The 23,366-nt window shown below is 35.1% G+C and overlaps 1 protein-coding gene across 1 annotated transcript in view; it reads left to right on the forward strand.

Moving 5' to 3' along the window:
- Positions 1 to 20,368, forward strand: part of LOC128225213 (secretin receptor-like) — a 72,027-nt gene extending 51,659 nt beyond the window's left edge. The window contains exons 4-13 of the mRNA XM_052935303.1: positions 448 to 578; positions 900 to 994; positions 1,562 to 1,727; positions 3,058 to 3,214; positions 4,172 to 4,232; positions 5,335 to 5,404; positions 5,864 to 5,970; positions 7,899 to 8,037; positions 9,737 to 9,778; positions 19,514 to 20,368. Coding sequence (XP_052791263.1) covers positions 448 to 578; positions 900 to 994; positions 1,562 to 1,727; positions 3,058 to 3,214; positions 4,172 to 4,232; positions 5,335 to 5,404; positions 5,864 to 5,970; positions 7,899 to 8,037; positions 9,737 to 9,778; positions 19,514 to 19,789 — 1,244 coding nt within the window. The 3' untranslated portion in view covers positions 19,790 to 20,368. The remainder of the gene's footprint in view (positions 1 to 447; positions 579 to 899; positions 995 to 1,561; positions 1,728 to 3,057; positions 3,215 to 4,171; positions 4,233 to 5,334; positions 5,405 to 5,863; positions 5,971 to 7,898; positions 8,038 to 9,736; positions 9,779 to 19,513) is intronic.
- Positions 20,369 to 23,366: the final 2,998 nt, after the last annotated feature.

The following is a 23,366-nucleotide window of genomic DNA, read 5'->3' on the forward strand; positions in this document are numbered from 1 at the left end:
ATACACCTGCCTTGAGTTCAGGTGCGGATATCCGTTACTCACCAAATTAACTGATTCTATTGTATCCCTATTGCTTTGCATTGCATTCACTGCAAGCAAGGAACCATCTCGAAAACAATAACTAAACTCAGGGATTTTGTTCCCATTCTATATTGTATGTTCTGCGATGAAACAGAGATACGCCACAAAAAAAAGCTAACGTCAGAGCGCGGAACCAACAACTAAAATCAGGGTGTTTTATAAAGGTGTTTGCGACTTTGTTCTCTATTATATTATATGCGCTAAGATGTAACAGAGATACGCAACAAAATAGTAAGCTTACGTAGTAAGCTAACAGATAGCCTGAACTGAACCAACAATCTTACAATCATAAACACAATCTCGCGTGTGATTAATTTAAGAGGCAATGAACTTCATTTACTTGATCCACCCATCCGTATTTTACAGGAAATGCTACGAGGATTTGTCTGCCTGATGGTAAATGGTTCGTTAATCCCGTTACAAACAGCACCTGGTCTAACTACAGTCAGTGTCTCAAACCAACCAATCCTCAGGAAGAGATTCCACAGCTTTTCATGGTAATAGGTGTTAAGGGTCTTTAGGGTCGTAACCTGTAATATTGTGCACTATATATTCAGTCGTTTCATTTACTGTTTTTCATGCACAAAACATTCAATTCAGGCTTCTTTGTTCCAAATTAGAATTGCTCTTTACATTATCATTCAATTAACACGAAGACGGATATTTCAAATGCTTTCTTGATTGCGTTCCTAGATATTGGCTATTTAACTGATAACTAGCCAATCTTTAATCTATAACAATCAAGATAATGACTCCAGATTTAGGTCTTCATATCAGCTATGCCATTCACATGTGCTAAATTTTGTTATATTCTACAGGTACACATCGTTTATATCCGTGTGATGTCAACAACCGGCTATGCCATTTCATTCTGTTCGCTTCTTCTGGCAGTTTTCATCATGGTAAAATTTAAGTAAGAGTTCATTCAGTTTTCATTTGAATTATGATACTTCTTCATATACTTCAAAATGCCTTGCATTGTGTAAGCAATGCATACGAAAAACATACATAATACAATATTCATTGACAGACTGAATAGGTGCTGTTTTATTCTTCTATTAATGTATTTTTCGGTTCGTTTCTTATCATTGAATAATTAGGAATAACACGTATTTGTGCTTTGTATTACCTGAACGATATTGTTGAGATTCATCACTGTTACCGTTTAAGCTCGTCTTTAGTTTTTATTGCCATGCCTCATGTGTAATTGCATACGTTTTACTTGTCATGTTAAATATAACTGTTATATCAAACTGGAATCAATATGAAATTTTGAACACAATTTCACACGCATGTGTGATGACAAAAGATCTGATATGTCCCTAAATGCGACTAAAACAATTTTAATATTTTGACAAAAAACCGATTAGAAATATCAGACGATATTTTATTAAGGTTTGCGGTGATCTTGTTTAAATTTAGATTTATCTTATAAGCTTCAAATGTTAGATTTTAAACCTATTAAACTTTTCTTTGCCAGGCGGTTACATTGTCCGAGAAATACTGTCCACCTTCACATGTTCGTTTCCTTTATTCTCCGAGCCATCTTGACATTTCTGAAGGACCTTCTTCTAGTTCAAGGTCTTGGTTTTGCCTTTGATCTGGAACAGACAGGAGATAAACTTGTCTTCAAGCAAGAGGGATTGGTAAGGACTTTGGATTAAATGTTTTCAATGGATTTAACAACAGCTGAATAAGTAAACATCCCATTATATTGAAGTAAAAAAGTTCATGGCCTTTTTATAAAAGAAATCTACTACTAAACTAATCGGATAATTACAATATCTTTTTGTTTCTATAAAACGTTTCTCATGTGTATGCTGTAATCATTTCTTTACTCGTATGAATCTTCCCGATGGCAACTAAAAGTGAGACCAAAGCGCAGGAACACATTATGCAAAAGTAATAGATATAAGCTTTTTACGAATGATTGCCGGAAACTTAATTACTTGTCAATGCATCAAACCTAGCTTTGGACACGCCGATGTAGTTTGTGCTTCCAACGTTTCTCTGTTCAAGTTATGTTCTGTAACGTCTGTGTTTGTTTCCCTGTGATCTTTGGCATTTAAATGATATGGCTTCAACAATCACTGGGCCACATTAAATTATCACGATTGATCAATAAAGCTCTCTAATTTGCTCTAAAATATCTTCTGTACAATTAGGTTGCCTTGTACATAAACAATCTCGCACATATTCAATTTCGCATTGGATATTTTATAGTGATTGTTTAAATGGTAAATACATGAAGCGCGATAAATTCTGTCTGAAAGAAAATGATACTTGATATATGAGCTTTATGGCTCTAATTTAACATTTTATATGTTCTCTTTAATATGATTGAATGAATCCGACACACAAAATCAACTATCCCTCCTCACAATAACTTTAAACATCTGGTGACCCAATTATTTGCTGGTTTAATTTGAAATGTATTTGCTTTCTAATTACTTATATTTGAAATAAATTACCGAAAGTACATAATTCATAAAAAATGTGTTTGTATATTAACTATTTATATTTACTAAAAACGGAAATGAATGGCATAAGTCGTAAATTTCGAAAGCAAAGAAATCGTGTTTGTTTTATTATGTTGATGTTTTTTTTTCACATCTCCGTTGTATACACATAACGCTTTGAAATGATACGAACATGACATTGGATCACCAGACCACTAAAAATCACATATGTGTGCGTCGGATGATTAAGATAGATAAACACTACGAAGACCATATAGTCTAAATTGTTTTTCAATGTTCACTATACACAGACTATACAATTCTAAACAAAATCGTTGTAGCTTGGCACTCGTCTTTAAAAAGTATTTATTTGGATATAATTTGATGCCCAAGAAAAGTTTATTTTGTATGAGCGTTTACAATTATGCTAAACATATGTACACACCATCTATAATTGCATGCGTATGTGTATAAATTAACAGCAATCGCAACTTCAGAGTGTTTTTATTATTTTCAGCATTGGGAGTGTAAGCTTCTGATAACTCTATTCCATTACGTCCTATCCGCGAACTACATGTGGATCTTGGTCGAGGGGCTATACCTTCACACTCTTGTCTATGTATCCGTCTTCTCTGAAAGAAGCACTGTACGCTGGTATTATCTACTTGGATGGGGTATGTACCATATTAAATGGCGGATGGGATTTAAACAATTACATGTGTTCAATGTTGTTATTTCCATCGCTGTGTGTTTATTGCTTATTGTAGTTCCGGCGGACTTACAAACTCGATAATGGCCCTATTACCGTCACTCATATTCAAGCTATAGTCTACTTGATTTTATTCAGATCCCACATTTTACGATACTTGTTTTTATAATTGAACAAATGAAATATTGTGTATTTATAAATGAATACATTTTGATTGCACCTTTCTTGTTTATATTAATTCAATTAAAACAAAGGCTAACACTATACCTCTTTTGTCCAAGTCAGCACAAGGTTCAAAAAGGCCAGGTCTCTGTCCATCCTTTCTACAACCCTGGGACGTTTTGCTTTTCCCCCTTCCTAATCGGTGAAATATAAGTGGCTGCGCTATGCTGTACTGTTGTTATTGCTTTATTTGAAAAAATAAAGCACTTTAAAGTTATTCTTCTGAAGTAAACCTTAGTTTCATCAATCCGTCTACAGTAATTTTATTTATCTATTGGTTGTACCATGCTTTTATTATTTGAAGAGTAGCGCTTGCACACACATTCTGAATTTCCAATCCCTTTCATGATTTAAAATGAAGCGATATAACGTAAGAATATTTTATATTGTTTCATAACATTCTAGAATTTAATTAAAATATAATGAGACCATACGTTGAAGGTAAAAACGATATAAAAAATAAGTATCTCATTTAAAATGGCAAAAGAGGCAATATCGGAATAGGTGATAGCCGAGCGTTGCTTATTAAAATTATCTTTTAAGATTGTTAATTAGCAAAATATGAAATATGTAGAAAAATAGTGTTTTGAAAACTTGTCATGTTTGGTATTACTAAATGCCAACTGATATTTTATGTTACTTTGCAGAGGATAAGTGATGTGAGTTGTGATAATATCTCAAGCCCTATTATTTCTTTCAGGGACTCCATTTCTGAGCATTGTGCCTTGGGTTATTGTCAGGATCACCTTAGAGAATATTCTGTAAGTTATTGAATTCATTTAACCATTTATATGAATTGCAATTTAATACAAAAAGTAATGGAACGAATTTAAAAAAATGTTATGAAGCGAGATTTTGATGAGTATTCGTACGTTTCAGTAACGGGTTTCATAAACTCTTGGAGTCAATGGCAACGAATGTAAGATTATATTTATTACATTACACATTCGAATGATATTCTTTTTATTTCACGGTAAAGTTTTATCTCTAATTGGTACCACATTTTGTTTTAACGTCAGTTCAAGTTATATTTACAGTAGCTTTTCAAGAAAATGCAAAGTGGTTTTAATACTGAATTCTCGGTGTAATGAAGAAATATTTCGTACCGAAAATCAAATGGTCGTTTAATACTCCAGACGGTCCTTTTTTGAAGATTTCTTTTTTTACAATTTTGAAATTTTAGGTTTTCATTAATGATTGACTTTTAAGATTTGAATTTGTGACTGTCAGATAGGCAACCACATAAGTTGAATTAATCATAATTTGACAAATCGTGAAGGAACTCACTTTATTGTCATAGTCACGTGACATAAATGATATGTCAAATAATGGATAAAAATGCTACGTTATTGCCGTTTAGTGCACGATACACACATACCAGTTGAACTGATACAGACTTTTTAACAACTTAGCTAGATAGGCACACAGGCACAAATGACATTCTCTGTCTTAAGTTTTTCCAAATAAGGAATTATTCAAAATTTATTTTAAAACTTGCTTGGCATATCAAGTATCGAGTGTTAAAGAAAATGATATTTTGATTTGCTCATTGATCATACAAAGACAAATAAAACCGTTTTAAACTCTTATTAAATTATTATAATTATAGTAGTAGTAGTAGTAGTAGTAGTAGTAGTAGTAGTAGTAGTAGTAGTAGTAGTAGTAGTAGTAGTAGAAGTAGTAGTAGTAGTAGTAGTAGTAGTAGTAGTAGTAGTAGTAGTAGTAGTAGTAGTAGTAGTAGTAGTAGTAGTAGTAGTAGAAGTAGTAGTAGTAGTAGTAGAAGTAGTAGTAGTAGTAGTAGTAGTAGTATCATTTTTACAAATATCATTATAGCAAATATTATTAAGGACCTCTGTATTTCAGCTGCTGGAATACAAATCCAACAGTGGGGTACTTTTGGATATTAAAGGGACCAATTTGGCTAAGTATTATGGTAAGATTGTTTTCCATAAAATGTGCTAACCGTCACCATTCCAAGAACCATAACATAAAAATGTCTTATCCTAAAAGCTAGGCATTGTTTATCTAATTCTATTCACTTTTTAAAATACGTTTCCTAATCTCTTTTACATTAAGGCGAAATCAATATCGTTCACAAAACTATTTTAATAAATACACATATGAGATAGGAGATAACTTATACAAAAACTAAAATGATTGAAACTATTTATTGACTTATTAACCATCCTTGATTCAAATGGACTACACTATAAAAACACTGAGTGATAAAGGTTTGACAGAGCTCGACGGCTTCCACAATGGCGCTTGCCACTAAATTCAGAGTGATCATTTACCAAATTGACGAATACATTCTCGATGGTTCCCTTTATACATTTCAAACAGATTCCTTGCATTGCATAACAGGCAGCTTTATATGTTGATCTTCTTTCAGGTAAACTTCTTTTTCTTCATAAACATCCTGCGAGCTCTGTTCTACAAACTTCATAAACCAAAGCTGCGAAAACCGTGTCCGTCAGCAGCCAGACACAATAGATACAGGTAGGTCAATATGTTGTTATATTTCTTTTATAATTACTGTAGTTTTGTCCTCCACAACATCAACACATGAAAAAGAAATTGTTCGATGATGTTCGTAAAAAGTTGCATTGATTTATAATATTCAAATTGCTAACTTAAACATTTACCAATGTCGCTGTTTTGGAAATGCATACTGTTGTTTGTGGCGTTTTGTGTTGTTTTCGTCTCTTTTTGTTTTTGTAAAGCCTTTAACCGTGTCTGATTAATCAGCATCATGTTAAAAGGTGTTCTCGATTTGTTAGATTGCTAGTTTGATATTATCGTGACTGCATTTTGCAAACTGAAAACACCAGATTAGTTTGGAGTTTCATCAAGTAATCTAGTAGGCAAATCAATACCATAAATATTAAGATTTAGTTTGGTCTCGATATCAAGCTAGTTTAAGGTAAGGAGTCCATGTCACACCAAGTGAGTCAAAATGTTTTACGGAATAAAAGATTATTGCTTCTTTAAGTGAAATATTGTTTGCATTTTATATACTGAGTTTTGAAAGCAAAATATTCAGGAGTAGCGCAGCTTAAAACATATCTGATATCTCACTGAAACCAATATTTGTTTGTGTTATTAGTGTATGCTCAAAACGCATTTAAAATAACATTTAAATCATATTTTTTGAAAACCGAGTCAAATCAATTGTCAACATCGCATCATTTGTGTGACAACAGTAAGATATCAATTATATTTCAATGATACATTTCTATAAACCTTGAAGTTGTGTTGAATCTTTATAGAAATCCAGTTTATAACAGTGCCACAAAGACGACCTATCCATATGTGAATTTTACAGAAGCTGCGGTTACTAAAAATAAGTTGCATAACCTTATAATGTCTTGATCATGTCTCGTCTTAAATGTAGATCATGCTATTGTATGGGTATATATTGAATTTATCACCATCGAAACGTCTATGTCAAACCAATAATTCAGCTTGTAATAGGCCTTTCGAGATATATGCGTTACTGAAATGGACTATATCTCCTCATTAATTGCCTCTTTATTGACAATATTGTATAATAAAAGATGATGTATTTCATGTTGACACGTAAGAAAAACATTAAAAAGAATTTATGCACATGTTATGCAAGTTTATTCTAGATTTACTTATATACACTTAGTGCTTTGATTTGCTGTGTACCGTGGGCGATTCTGCAAGCAAAGTCTCGTAATCATATTTGATGAGGCAGTTTCATATGATCTTATTGCATATGCACGACACTCATACTAATGTTTTCCTGAAACGTGTTGTGGCAAAACATCAACTCGACCTCGGTCCGGCTGCGCACTTCAAACTTAAAAGCAAAACTTAGACCACTCACCTGCGGAGACAACTGACAGTATAGGCTTATTGCATGTTATTTAATTGTAATATGCTATTTCATTTGAAAGAAGAGTTGTCTTTCATGCCTTATGCATCTTCATATGAACAAGGTTTTATCAGTCAATTTTCCGATGGTATTTTCCCATGATGTATTGGAAGAAAGTAGCGTGGTATTAACGGTGATTTGAGTGAATCAAAGTAAAGCACAATGACATTATAACCCCTTATTAATGCATTTAAGGCCAATGCCTAACAGATACTGAACGGGGAATTTGATCTAACAAAGGTGTTAAAAATCAATCATGAAAGCGATTTTGCATCTAAGCTATACAATGAAAACTCCATGTCGGGGCAAATTAGTGTTATGTCGACTGTTTGTTTCATTGCAATTATTTTAAGTTTAATATATATATATATATATATATATATATATATATATATATATATATATATATATATATATATATTGCATAACTGTGTCACCGCCTCTTAGCAGAGAGAAATATTAATAAAATGTCAATAACAAATTCATCATCATTTAGAGTATCCAATGATTGTTTTCTCCATTTCAGGCGTTTAGCAAAGGCAACACTTATCCTCATTCCGCTTTTCGGAGTTCATTACATCGTCTTCATGGGAGTCAGTGAAAATGTTAACCCAACTACAGAGGTTGTGATACTATATATAGAAATGTTCTTCAATTCTTTTCAGGTAAACTATGTCAAATTAAAATATAAATAATAAGTCCAAATTCAAGTTTAATATCACATTTAAGGTTCAATTAATTTTCATGAGAAATTTATATTTGTATAATGCTTGACAGCAATGAATAAAATGGCGTATATGTTTGCAGTGGCGCTGCAATTGAATCAAATGATAAATCCCAAGCATGCTTAGTCTGTGTTTTTCCTTACCAACAATAGATGTGATTGTGTTAGTCGCATTGTATTACACACATGACAGTATGGCATTTTATGCTATGCACCATATACCAAACTTGTATAGGTAACAAATAGCAATTGGCTATAATAAAAAACGATGATCACAAAACGCAGAGCCAACTTGAATATAACAATGCCACTTATGTAAATGTTAATATGGACGAGTACAGATGCTTTCTCATTTTTGTTGCAATCATTTGACTTTTCCATTATATAGTGATGATACTGTCTAATATTTGGTAGTTAAAACATTATTACTACGTGTTTCTTATTTTCGTTTTCTCACCACGTCAGCAAATCAACATGTTTACCAAAGTATACGTCGAGGGTCCGAGAGGTTGTGAAAAACATGCTACTACCTTGAGAAAATCTGCGTTTGAATTAAATGTCAATTGTTGTTTCGTTTAAGTATGATTTGTGTTATGAACATTTATTGAAACAACACAGTGTTTACATATATAATCGTACGGATTGATATCGAAGTTGACAAACGTATACAGTAGTGCAATAAAAGTAATTTAAGCGAGTGAAAACCTTCTTACAAAAACAACTTAAAACTCCTTTTATATCAATCTGTATGTTTCCTTTTAAACGCAACATTAAATCTAAGCACAGTTTCATGTTGTGTATTTTTCACAATTCAAACGTCGTTTGAAGAACCAAAATTAAAATGTTTGAGGTTAAGTGTTTAGCAACCATAATTCATAGATCCGTTACAACATGTAAATCTGTTATTGAAACTACCCTATAAACAATGTATGGAGGCGTTGAGGTGATTGCAGCTACTAAAAAAATGAAGATATTTGCATGATGGTAACCAAGGAAATGAATTTCAACCACTCTTTATTTATGTTTATGAATAACTTTCTTTTTTGAAATCATATCATAAGGAACTCTCAAGACATTGTTGACTGGGAAGTCTGGGACATTTTGACATAAAAAATTAATAATGTCGACTGACTTTCCTGTGAATGTTTGTATATCCAAAATCTGATAAAATCTTCTTTTGTAAAATGTTTTCAACTTCTTTCTACCCCAAAACATGTCACCAAGAATGTACGTTTCACTCCTCAAAAAGATCGTTCCTCAAAACTAATTACAACGTAAATGTTTGAAACGTTTAATTTATTACCTTCCCCGACCACCTTTGCTCTGTGGAAGGCCCTGAAATATAATAAAGCGTTTCGTTAGTAAACATATTACAAGTTGCTCAGCTGGTTATTCTCCAATTTAGGTTCATACTTCATTAGCTAACGTTAAAGTTACAATTGGTAAAACCCCTTAAATCACGTAAACGCAATTTGAAAGGTTGTGAAATCGTAAATAAGGCTATACATAACAGTAAGGTACTTAAATTTCTGAAGTTTCATAAATGGTTTAAACACAATATTTGCGATTCATTTTGTAAGTCATTTAAGCCGGCTAACGTAACTACTCTAAATTATCAACAAGAATGTTAAACATTTCAGGGATTCCTGGTTGCGGTTTTATTCTGTTTTCTCAACAGAGAGGTATGTCTATATATTTCTTTTTAACAAAATGTCATCAAGATGCAATAATCACTTGTCTTCCAATTTAAATGGTTTTTTTTTATTACTTCGATAGTAATTTGATATTGAAAAAGATACTTCTTCTCGGAATAAACTGATATATTTAAAAACAAAACATAATTAGTTTTATTTTGAAAGAGAAAATTTTTTAATGTTTGATGAAACATATTGTCTTCACTGGCACCAGATTTTCAAACTCAAACATTTTTTTAAAAAATCAAAAAAAAAATCGTATAATTCCTCACTAAAAATTATAATACCGAATATGTGAAAAAATATTGATTTTTTTTTTAAATATGCACTTTGTACTGTTTATTATACTAACATGGTATTGAACGTTTCCCTACCCGGGTCACGTAATCATCTTATTACTCAGTTCAAAAGAACTTCTGCAGATTGACAGTCATCGCAATGTAAGGACATGATATCCATCATCAAAATACTCAACCTTAACCCGCGAAGAAATTCGCCGGTCATACGATTTTTTTTTACTTAAATCCCATTTTTCTGTTTTCCTGGATTTTCTACCACCCTTAACTTCCGGTCTGTTGTTGTTTTTCGCTCAGTTTGTAACATGTGATTTGATTGGTCGAATGAAAAGGCGGCGTATTTGAAATCTCAAATCGTTAACAAATTGAAACTTTAACATTTTGGCCCTTCTTCTCCGTTATCAAGCAAATCATGAATGAAAGTCCACATGAAATATGAATTTGCAATGATTCAATGCAATGGTTATACAGATTAAGGCATATTTATAACAGAAAACAACGGTCACTCTGCACTCAACATAACAATACATTTCTTATTTACGAGTTCACTGTAATGTTAAATTCTTACTGTTCGAAACGAAGTAAAATCGATAAATATCATGAAGAAACTTTGTTGTTCTTGGTATTCGAATTACTAACCACTAACAGCTATAGGGGAACGCACATGGCGCACCCCCCCCCCCCCAAAAAAAAAAAAAAAAAAAAAAAAAAAGAAAAGAAAAGAAAAAAAAAATATATTTTTTTTTTTTAAACTATAATAAATAAAATTAAAATAAATACATATTCCTATAAATGGTTAAAAAAATTCTAGTACACAGTACTGATTTCCAGGGGCGTAGCTAGCCCTCTCTTCATGTGGATTCATGATTGTGCTGGGGGGGGTATGTACATTTTGAAAACAATGGAGCAATCTGGTGTATTCTGGGCGTTATTAGGTCCTTTAGTACTTGTAAATTGACAGTTTAAGGATAATAAATCAACAAATTTATTTTCTCGGCATATCTTTTCTACAAAATAGCAAACAAATAAGGTTCGATAATGTGAAAAACACTCAGATTGTCTTACAGAAGTCTAATTGTCTGTCATTTTATGCCATTGAACTGTATAATTACATACTCGATGACAATGTCCATGTGTCTGTTACATCATGTACTCAAACAAACATAGTGATTCTGTAGCTTTGGCTAAACTGTTTTTTTTGTCAGAATCATGTGGATTCAGCCGTGTATTTCGCTTATAGGCAGCTACGCGCCTGGTTTCTACCTACCAAACAGACTTGGCTGTTAAGTTATCAACTTTCATCACAATCAAGCAAATTAATCTATATATATGTTTTATTAGACAAATCTTGCAATATAAGTTTAAGCAATATTACAACACAACTACATTAACAACAAACATGAAATGGTTATAGTGACTTGGTCACAATTTATAGAGAGAGCAAAATAATTAATTTCCTTATTGATAAAAACTAGTTAAAAAGGTAACAAATCACTTAAAGTTCCAATATAGCTAATTTAAAAGTCAATACATCACTATTAGTTCCAATAGAGCTCTATAATGGAGTTTATTCATTTAAGAAGTTTAAAAAATGCTTTATTTTGTTGAAAAGCATTGGTAACACTTGCTACTTTAAAGGGCGCCTCTTTTAAAGCATGGATCTTCAAATGATTTTGCTTTTGCTCTATAGTAATTTAAAGCTGCACTATTACAGAGTGAATGTCTGGTAAACAGTGATATAAGACTGCTAACAAAAGATTTGAATGTAGTTTTTTATGTTTTTGTCAGAAAATTGATGTTTTATGGTAATATTTGAATGTAGTATTTCATATTTATGTTAGAAAATCGATGTAGTAAAAAGCATTATTAACGCTTATTTTTTTTTTTAGATTTTGGCGTTCTTTCTTACAATTGAGATTTCATATCAGTGTCAAACTGTGAGAGTGCAGCTCTAAAACCAAACTGGTAATACAAATTGAAAGCAATTATCCTGGAAAAACAATAGCATTATGTGCTCCCTACTAAAATGTTACAAAATGGTCTGAGAAACTAAACATTTACTATCCCTATATTGAGCTGAGGTGAAATACATACATGTTTATACCTACAAAGCATTATTCCTAAATAACATTTCATGCATTTCTAAAGATACTATTTCAGCAACTGTAAGTATCTTTTACTGAGAAAGTACACAAAGCTGGACAAAATCCCAACTCGTGCAAAGATAAAGACAGCAGATTGTCATTATATAAGTTATTGTTTCCAGGTTGTAGCGATATCATTTTAAAACTGTTAACAGCGCAATGTAACATCTCCACTGAGTCCAGATCTAGGCGGTGGGATATGAGATTGTGCCGGTGTGTCTCACTCTGTGGAACTGCAGCCCACAAGTCTACACTTCAATACATATGACCGTCACGGATACCGGTGTTGCCATCCATCACTTCCCTGCAAAGATATAAAAAAAATGATTTTAAAGGTTTATTTTAACCTAGCTACAACTGTACATTCATTTTAAATCTATTAATTAATGCACAATGTGCACATGGACTTGTAGCATCTGCATTATAATAAATATTTTGAAAATATTTATTGATATTCAACTTTTCAGCAAAAGCTGGGGTATGTGCCTGTATAGTTGAGTGGTTTATCCATTTTCCTAATAATTTACTGGTTTCCACAAGAAGACTCGAATCGAATTTGGGATCAGTCTCTTTTGTTACTTATTTTGTATTTTTTTCTACAATTATGATATCAAACATTGAAATATATATACATGTGATTGTGATAGAGGTAAATGTAAGCATAATAATATTAATCATTTTCAGTTTCAGGAAATATTTTTTTTTACCACAAAACATGACCAAGTCCCTTTAAGAGCATTTTGGCAATTGCAAAGGAAATTGAGATGGCACTCATTTGTGTACGCATGCATAAAAAACAAAGCATTAAGTTAAACTACAAAATGAATTAATCAAAGGTGTTCGTCACATTGCCTGCATGGATACAGTAATACATTTCTTTTTTGCTTTTTTATTATCAATATTTTTTTTATTTTATTTTTTGTCAAAATAGTGAATATACTGTATGTCATTTAAAATATATTCCACAATTTTCCATTAAAGAAAATTAGTATAATATATAAATATATAATGTTACTTAATAAATATACATGTGTAAATGAACAAAACGCATGTATACACACAAAATACATGCATGTTTCTACAATTATATAGATTATTATTTAACACGGCGTATTGGTAAACAGCTCTTTTTTATAAATAAAACATTTTGCACTTCTTACCTGTGAAACGTTTTTGCGATCAGATCGCTGTCAAGGAAACAAGTCAATCCTGTGGTACATATTAAGCCACTTTCCGTTGTCTCATGCAATTTCATATTCGGCTTTGATGGTATGTGTAATTCCAGAACCAGTCTGACCCGAAATAAGCACGCTCAAGTCACTCAAAGCGGAATTTAATGTCAAAGACTTCTCTGTGATTAAAACTTTCGGTTCAAAATTACAGTTGTTGACACGTATAAGCGAAATGTCTCGCGGAGTTCATGAACCAATGAAATGAGCCGTTATAAAACCTTACTCTGAAACCGGAAGTAAAGGGTGGTAGAAGATCTAGGAAAACAGGAAAAATGGGAATAAAGTAAAAAAAAAAATATAATAGGCAAATTTCTTCGCGGGCTAAGGTAGATAGAAACCATATCCTTAAATTCCGATGACTGTTAATCTTCAGAAGTTTTTTTTTAACTGAGTAATAAGATGATTACGTGACCCGGGTAGAGAAACGTTCAATACCATGTTAGTATAATATAGAGTACAAAGTGCATATTTTAAAAAAAATATTTTTCAATATTTTTTCACATATTCGGTATTATTATTAAATGGATTTGAATAAATCAGACAAACCATACAATAACTTATTGTTTATTATGTAACAAAACGAAACAACACCAGCAATGCGATTGTCCATAGCATGGCAATATACATATATAGTAAAGAGATTATCAGAGTGGCGTAAATGGTCATGTGGCTTGTGACGTAAAATCCCGGCACCAGTTGAACAAGTTATGCGTATCGAAAGTGAAAATTTTTCGCCGTGCATACACGTACAGTAAAACAAACAGACGTCCCTGACTTGACACATGTTTTGAATGGGCAGAAAAACACCACGCGGTTTTCTGCCACATGCAAGTCTGGGGACTGACACGGAAACTAGCTTGACACATGACTGGCCAGTGAACCAGAGCACTGGCACCTGCATGCAAGCGTACATTTATACACATGACACAACAAGCTTGACACATGTCTGGTCGGTGAACCAAAGCACCGGCACCTGCATGCAAGCGTACTTACACATAGACACGTTTAACACATTTACAGCACGGCGTTACCTAACTAATGCAAATAAATAAGAACTAATTGGAATGCAGTCCCAGCACCACGAGTAAGACAATTGAGCCGAAGTTCCTTTACCCGCAGTTTGGGAGAGCAGACCTTGTATAATAAGTATTGGTTAGAAATCTGGCTAAATTCAGTTTAAAAGATTTGTTATTCGCCTGCCGCCAGAATTTTACGCCACAATAAATTTTCTAAATTTATCCACCAAAATTCTGAATATATATATATATATTTTTTTAAACCGCGAGATTATGTTAATGTAATTGCGCTTTACGGAGCGTTATTCTATGTGCTTAAGCAGAACATCTCTTAGTGCGTCGATATACATAGCATTACCCACTGCCGACAGGTGAACGCCGTCGGCCGCGAAGAAACCCGGAGTATCTAAACCTATATCTATGGATAGCGTGTCGTGTGCGCCTGTCGACCTTACCCAACTGCGCCCGTGGCGATTAACGCGGATTCTCTTTTTATTGATTTGTGATGACGTTAACTGGCGTGGGTTTCGCCATTGAAATCTATTTAGTATATCTACCCAGACTATAACGGCGCTGGAAAATGCGGATCTAAGGTAGCGTATTTCGCGAGTAATTGAGTTAAATATTTTCGTTAGCGGAAACACAGTTAAATCGTTGCCGCCTAGGTGCAAAACTATTATTTTGGGTGGCTCGCACAAAAGGACATTGGATTCTACGGACCTGCGGAAACGTTCCCATCCGATGCCCCCGACGCCCAGCCAGGCGATGGTCCGCGGCAACCGCAGGTTCGGCGAGCCCCTCTCCTGTGCGTACCGTCCCGCGCGCCTGGGTAGCGAGTCGCCCAAAACCCAGATATCTATATTACAGAATTAGACATACCGTGTTACGAGTGAAATAATTATTTAATGTAGGGTTGCGTTGTATTTGTATTTCAGTGCGGGTTTTGTATATTCTATTCGTTAATAAATGTTATTTAATTGTACGAATGTAATGCGTGAGGCCCAGATATCGCCCCTTCTAGCTTACACACGGATATATTTCTTGTATGCTTGGGACGACCAACGACCAAGTTTCATAATGTCTGTCTCTGGTACGCCGCGTATGGCTAGGTCGGTCGCACGGCCGATACGGAAGCTGTGAGTCTTAAAGTTTTGGGTACTGTGGCCGGCTCTCGTTAGACATTTGTTTAAGACAGCGGTTACCTGTTGTCTAGTGACCGGAAGTCCGTTGCTGTGACTAAAGGCTGATGTTCCCGCAGGTTTAAGTGACAGGTACTCTAACATAGCTAATACTGGACATGGGTGTGTTTTTTCCCGGGGGAGTTTCAACGTGATCGGTGGACCGTGCTGACTGGTTTTATGTATTCGTAAGGTCACCGACATGAATTGCTCGTTGGTTGTGATGGCTACGTCTTTTCGCTTAATTTGATTGGACGAACCGCTAAGTGTGGTCGCTACCAGTTCGCTGATGCGGAAGAGGCCGAAATAGGCCATTGAGAATATTGCCTTAAAAAACCTTAGCTTCGAATTCGTTATAACACACACTAGGCAATGCTGCGATGATTTCGGTCAATATTGATTTTGTGATGGGGCGTCTCGCATCCCGCGAATGTCCTTTAGCTCTCACACAACCTTCGAGTAACCTATTGACCACAAACATAGAGTGTATGTCCTGAAAGCCGTTTATTTTGTGTATGTAATTTAAACCCGCCACGTAAGTTTTTATTGTATTCGCTGCGCAGTTATTTTCGAAACAGTATGCTATGAACCAAACTAAATAAGGTGCGGGTATCGGCATGTTTTGTTTTAAGTTATATTTCGCGAGGAATGCTTGGAACGCGTTTAACGCTGTGGTATATGTCCTGCGCGTGTTGTCTGCTAAAGAACATCGCAAAAGTGTGTCAGCTCTTTTTTGAAGATTTCCCAAAGATGGGGCGGGATGGGATGGGGTTCCGCGTCCGCTTCCGGTGCTTGCTTTCGGAAACGCGCGATCTGGAAGCGTGAAAGGGCATCGCATATTAAGTTTTTTGAACCAGGTACGTGAGACGCCCTCAAAAGAATATTGAACTGGAGGCATTTCAATGTCAAAACCCGAAGAATATCCATCACTTTATCCGACTTGGCTGAAAATGAGTTTAGGATGTGGACGACACTTATATTATCGCAATGAAATCTTACTTTTTTGTTTCTGAGCCCCTCCCCCCAAATGAAAATAGCAACCATAATAGGGAAAATCTCTAGGACGGTGATATCTTTGAGTAAACCTTCCTTCTCCCATGATTCGGGCCAGCGTGCGCATGCCCAGTGCCCCCGGAAGTAGATGCCAAATCCTAGTCCGTTTCCCCCGGCGCTATCCGTATATAACTCTGCGTCATCGTTTGTTAGCCAGAATTGGTCATGAAATACTGAAATGCCGTTGAATTTTTTAAAGAAATTGAGCCATAATTTTAAGTCTAGCTTAACGGACCTTTTTAAACGGACGTGGTGGAAAGGCTTGGTTAGACCGCATGTTGAGTTAATCAGTCTCCTGCAGAAGGGGCGCCCTAACGGTATCGCACGACAACAAAAATTGAGGGACCCGATCAGTGATTGCATTTCTTTCAGAGTAGTTGATTGTTTGGCCATGATATTTTGGATATACCCCACTATTTTTTCGACTTTTTCCGTCGGTACGCGTACTACCATTTCCCTTGTGTCAAGTTCGAGACCTAGGAAAACTAAGACCTCTGTAGGGCCCTCGGTTTTTTTCATGGGCTAAGGGGACTTTTAATTCCTGCATTACTTCTATAAACAACTGGAGTAGGGCGTTAGCCGCTGTTGTGTCTTTGTCCCCGCCTAGAAAGTCATCTAGATAGTGAATTAGCATTTCCGAGTCTGATTTGATTTTTACGCAAAATTCCAGGAAAGTTGAAAAACGTGTTTTGTCAATGAAATACCGGTCATTAAATTTATAGCCGAGGAGTTCAAAGTCCTCCGGTCGTATCGGTAGCAATTTAAATGCGTTCTTTATGTCGACTTTAAAAATCTTACAATTCCTGCCCAGGGTTTGTATCATTTTGACCGCCTCGTCGAAACTTGTATATTGTACGGATGCGTTTTTCGGATCGATGTGGTCATTTACTGAGGATCCGGCAGGGTAGGATAGGTGGTGTATCATTCTGAACTCATTTGGCTCTTTCTTTGGTACCAAGCCTATGGGTGAAACTACAAGGTTTTTGAATGGTTTAACAACAAAAGGACCCGCTACTCTGCCAGCTAAAATTTCTTTATTAATTTTATCGATTACAATATCTGGCTGTTCTCTGGCTGATTTAAGATTAGTGGCTTCCCTACCCAGGCGAGGGCCCTGGTATTGCAGACTAAACCCGTGTTTAAACCCGTTTTCTAAGAAAATTGCCTCCTGTTCGTCATAGGAAGATAAGTGAATGTGTAATGTAGTCAAATCGATTGGTGAAAGCGCGATGTCCAAAGTATTCGGGTTAGAAATGACGTGGTGTTGCTCCCCTAATGTTGTCATTGAATGAGGTGGGATGGCGCCCGCGAAAGGGCTGGCGCGGGACATTAAAATGTTGTGACGTATGAAATGACTGGGCGCGCTGTGGTACGCGGTTAGATAATGTGCATACTGATGCTGAGTGACCTTGGCCGCAGGAAGAGCAAATGTGCCGAAACCTACAGTTAGGCCACGTGCAGCTGCCCATGTTGAAAAAATGGCACACTCTCGCCATTCTGCTTGGAAAGGTTCCCTTTGGGCTTGGGACAGGCGTGGCCGCGGCCGGCATTAACATGCATCGCCACCATAAGTCCGTGTTAATATGTGCCCATGATGAGGGTTCGAATGCCTGCCGTAGCCTAAACTGTTCGTCGTAGCTGCGCCACGCCAGCCCGCCCTGGCGTCCCGCGCATTCTCTAATCGTCCACATGTATTGCAGTAGCTCGGATGCTTTATATGGATTGGCCTGAATGTATATGGACATGTATATAATAAAAGCATCGGTCCATTTCTCGATCGTGCCGATTTTATCCCTACATTCCCTCGGCCTAGAGAGCAACTGGCCTTCCGCCGTCAATTGTAAAGTTGTTCCCGAACAGAAATCGGTAAGTTCGAGCGAACCTTTCAGAAGCAGAGCCAAATTTACGAATTCTCCCCTCCTGATCTGACTTCTAATTAGGTCGGGGACGTGGGCTGCTACGTCGTCGGGGGCTAACCTAATTGGACTAGGTCCCCCCGGCGCGCAAGGCAGATGTGTAATGGGGGCAGGCAGGGGAGGGACGGTGGAGGACGCTGCTACAAGTTCGGGGGTATTCCCCGCTACCGCACCACACCCTATGTTAAACGATGTATTTGTTTCTAACATATTTGATCTTTGAAGAATCTCTTCAAAGTCAACAACGTTTTTATTACCTTTGGACACGTCGTCCAGCGGGCTGCTCAGCTCTTCCTCTGGCTCCGTTTCCGCTTGCCTAGTTTTCCTCCTCTTAATTCCTCTCCCCCGTCCTGGCATTTTCACAAACTTTTAACTTAACTCAAAAACAAATAAATAATATTTTTTCGGTATTTTTCCCACGTGTTACTCCTTCGAAGGTTAGCGAGAAAAGAAAGTGCTGGGCTAGTCACGTGGTCAAGTAATCGGATGACCGGAGCGTTCCGCATGTTGATTTCCGGGCAACCACGTGTGTTTACCCGTATCTAGGAAGTATTTCCGAGAAATCGTAGATAAAAAGAGAAAACAATTTATTCCGTCTTAATAAATGAAATTATTTCCATATGTAAATAATTTTTATAATTTTTAGTGAGGAATTATAAGATTTTTTTTTTATTTTTAAAAAAAATGTTTGAGTTTGAAAATCCGGTGCCAGTGATCGTCTTGTATAAAACTACATCAAGATGTCAGTATAAACCCATATTTAATAGCAAGGAGTTGGACAGTAAAACAAACTATTAAATTTCTCCTTCTTACACGTTTATTGAAACCTTTGAAATCTACATATAATTCTGAAATGAATGGCAACCGATTTAAACCTTTTATGCACAGGTCCAACTCGAATTGAAGAAAACTTGGTATCGCCTATGGTCTCGTCCTGACCCACTATTTCTTCAACAAACTCAATACCTGGTAGACCATAGAAATCGTAGCCATGCTTCGGACAACCACCATTCATCAGAAGGCTCAACGGACAATGCGAGTTGCTTATGTAAATGGAGCTTGGATGATAAAGGAAAACTAACAAGGACGTTTGTGAAAACTGGTTCAGCCAAACAGGAAAGTCGGCGAAAAGGCTGGAAAATTACGGTTGAAACAAGAATGTGATATTTTGTTATTTTTGAAATGTTGTTTGTAAATAATTGAAATTGTTTCGTGTTTAATTATAACTATGCTTATTGTTGCCTTATCTGGACAATGGGTGATAATGAACAGTATCTTCTAAATATTGTTAATATGTGTCTCTGCAACATATAAAAAACATCATTCGGAACTCCTGGGCCAGTCTCCATCAAAAACAGCCTCGGATGTATATGGACGGTTAACAATGTCTTAACATTTGATTACGCTGCAAGTAGATATCGTAGCAGTTTTTATTTAGCTGTTGAACCTAATAACTTTTCTCGTGAGAATCTTGTATTGTATGCAATGATACACTTCACTGGAAATCTTTTTAAATAAACATTATACATGGTAAAACACTACACTTTATTAATACTATTACTTAAACTTTTACAAACTACTTCTCATAATGAACCGGCATACATCCAAGATAATTTTGGATTGAAAATGGGCGAAGAGCTCCGAATGAAAACAAAACAACATAAAATTATTACAATACTTGACAATACATGGGGACCAAATATGTGAAAGGACGTAAGAAGTTTGCATTAGAATACACGAAAATGTAAAAAATATAACAGGATTTGCTCGAAACATGTCAAAGTGATGGCTACGACAATCAAAAATGAAATAAATAAAAACATGTTTGCATACATGAATATGTTGTTCTGTTTGTGTTATACCGTGGTCATATTATGGGCTTTTCAACAGTTGCTTATACTATAATTTGGGCGACACTTTCTTTATAGTAAGAGAGGTTGAACAATTAAAACGCTTGGTTACAATGCTGTTTAATCATGTGGATAATCTTTTACACTCATGCTTTTTAAATGTGATTAAATTTGCAACGTACTAAGCCTATACACATAATATTAAAGACCCAAAAGCGGCACTTCGTTTTGAAAAAAACAACACATATCAAGTCGATAAGGTATAGCATAAATTACTTTATGAATATAGTGGTCAATAAGGGTAAACGACAATACGAAAAGTGTAAAAAAAATATTTCTCTGGCTGCAGAATTAAAACCAGGGTACCCTAGGTCTTTAATCGGGGACCATGTTCACTACACCTGTGTAGATACAAACAACTATGGGGTTAAATTATTAAAATGAAATTACAAAATTATGGCTTAATTTTGCACCATCAAAATAGAGGTTTTCAACATTTGAATGTTCATTGTTATTGTTTACAAATTTAAAGTGCATTGCTGAAGTGATGCATGTTTAAGAGGAGTACATATATGGTTGTTCTTTTTATTTCTTTAAACGGATCGTTGAAACACTAGCCAATATTTGTTGTTTTTTTTAAATTCATTAAGACAGGGATAAATATTCCATAACACCACTGAAACCGCAGAGACAATATCTGAGTATCCAACCCTATCCCGCTTAAATAAATACAAAACAAAGCGCGATTTACCATCGTTGGTATATTACATTGTTCCGATGTCATTCTTTGTTTTTGAATTATCCAAGAGTATGGCGAAATAAACAAGATGAGTTGAGTTAATGATACTAAAATAATCATAGTTTACGGAATAATTTTAATACTGTTTTCACACATTCACGTTTGAGAAAAACGGTGGTTTGTAAATATATATGCGATCATCTTTGCATATACTTTTGTCGCATAGCTTCTATTAAAGACATAGTGTTAACAGATATTTTCCAGCTGAAAAATGTCCCAAATACCCTTTTTTGTTTGCAGAGGTACAATATAGGTAGTATACTTGTAGATGCACAAATAAACTTGTATGCATCATTATGTCTAACAAATTTGAAAGTATTTGGCGATATATAGGCGCTGTATTAATTGGGAATTGTGTGGCTACGTAGCGATAAATTGATTTTTTAATGGTTGTTTATATGTTTTTATCTGTTCATCATATAATTTTTGTTTTTTAATATTAACGTCAAATGCGTCAAAAAGAATAATATATTACAGTAAAAAACATTTATCAACCTATATTGTGTCCCTTAACGACGTGGAATATGCTACCGTGGCTTTTACACCTAACAAGAGAGAGCTTACATACCACTACGTGTACTTGTGCGTGTAACTCCCGTTGCAAACAATAATTCACCAATTGTTATTAATGATAAAATAATTTTCTTTATCATTATTCTTAATGCACGATTAGTATTTAAGAGAAGTTTTTTTTCTAAACAAAGTTCCAGTGAGGTTTTGTTCTCTCTGGTAGACCACACGAGAATGTATTCATGCATTTAATAATTTGATTCGTTTCCTGTTTATGGAATATTTGGGTATTTTAGTGCCAAGTTAATTATTGGCAATTACAACATTTCAAGAAGATTTCGAAAAACTAAGAAATCTATGATGTAAATCGAGAGCTTAGATGTTTGTAGAAAATCTATGCCAAGTGATTTAAAATAGAACATTATTTAGTATCATTTCATTATTCTATTAAAACAAACGCACATTAATCTATTAAAATAATTGCAACGGAGAAACATGAATATTTCAATTTTAGCATCTCATTTGGTCTGCGCGTAAACATTTTAGAAGTATTAGCATACAGGGTGTGTATACCACGTTATAAAAAATACGTCATATATTCTGAGTCGGAAGGCACCATTTTGCTTAAAATGAAGACTTAAAACAAAGATGACATTTCTTTTTTTTACCATTTCAAATGAAACAAGGGCAGTCTATACCGCTTAAAGAGTCCCGTCTTCGTTTTGTTACCGGAGTTTGATTAGTTTCGTCAAACACTTCGACAAACTTGTTCGAAACTATTATTTTGAAAGTGCTACATCAGACGGCGGTTTTATGAAAAGGTTAGTCGAAATGTTTCCAGAAACTGAACTCTAAATCAAACGCTGGTAAAAGACCGAAGGCGGGGCTCCGTAAGCGGCATAGACTGCGCTATCTTTTATTTTAAAATGGTAAAGAAATAGTGAAGTTGTCTTTTTTTAAAGTCTTCATTGGAAGCAAAATGTTGCATTCCGACGTAGCCTTCATGACGCAATTTATCACATGGCATACTGACATAGCATCGTCATGCAAAATGATTTATGTTTGCCATAAGACAAAACTGCATATAAAATGTTTACATAAAACGTGGCACGATGTTTTCAGCAAAATACGCAAATGTAAAGCATCGCCGACATCTTCGAAATATATGTTAGTCGAGCTATGCCTTTAGATCGTCCTAGAAAGAAAAGTGATGCCACACGCCGGCGGTCGAAATTAATGATGTTCCATTGATTGGACTGCCCATGCATGAAGATCATAACATTCAGGTAAATCATGCGTCTTATGAATGCACATATTATCATCAGCCGAACAGAATGTTGTCTAAATCAATTGTTTTTACTAAGAATGAAATGCTTAAGCGGGCGTATGTATTCCTGCAATAACTTTTTTTGTTCTGCTATCTACGAACTTACGATAAAAGCTCGGGATGAATTGGAAGACATCAGATGGTAAAATAGTATGGAATATATTTAAATAATTTTGTGAACCTGGTATAAATTGTCCAAAAATGTTGTTAAATACATTTCTGCTGCCATACTTTATTGCAGTCTAAAACAAAATG

This window comes from Mya arenaria, chromosome 1 (assembly GCF_026914265.1).
Source record: "Mya arenaria isolate MELC-2E11 chromosome 1, ASM2691426v1".
Taxonomy (NCBI): Eukaryota; Metazoa; Mollusca; class Bivalvia; order Myida; family Myidae; genus Mya; species Mya arenaria.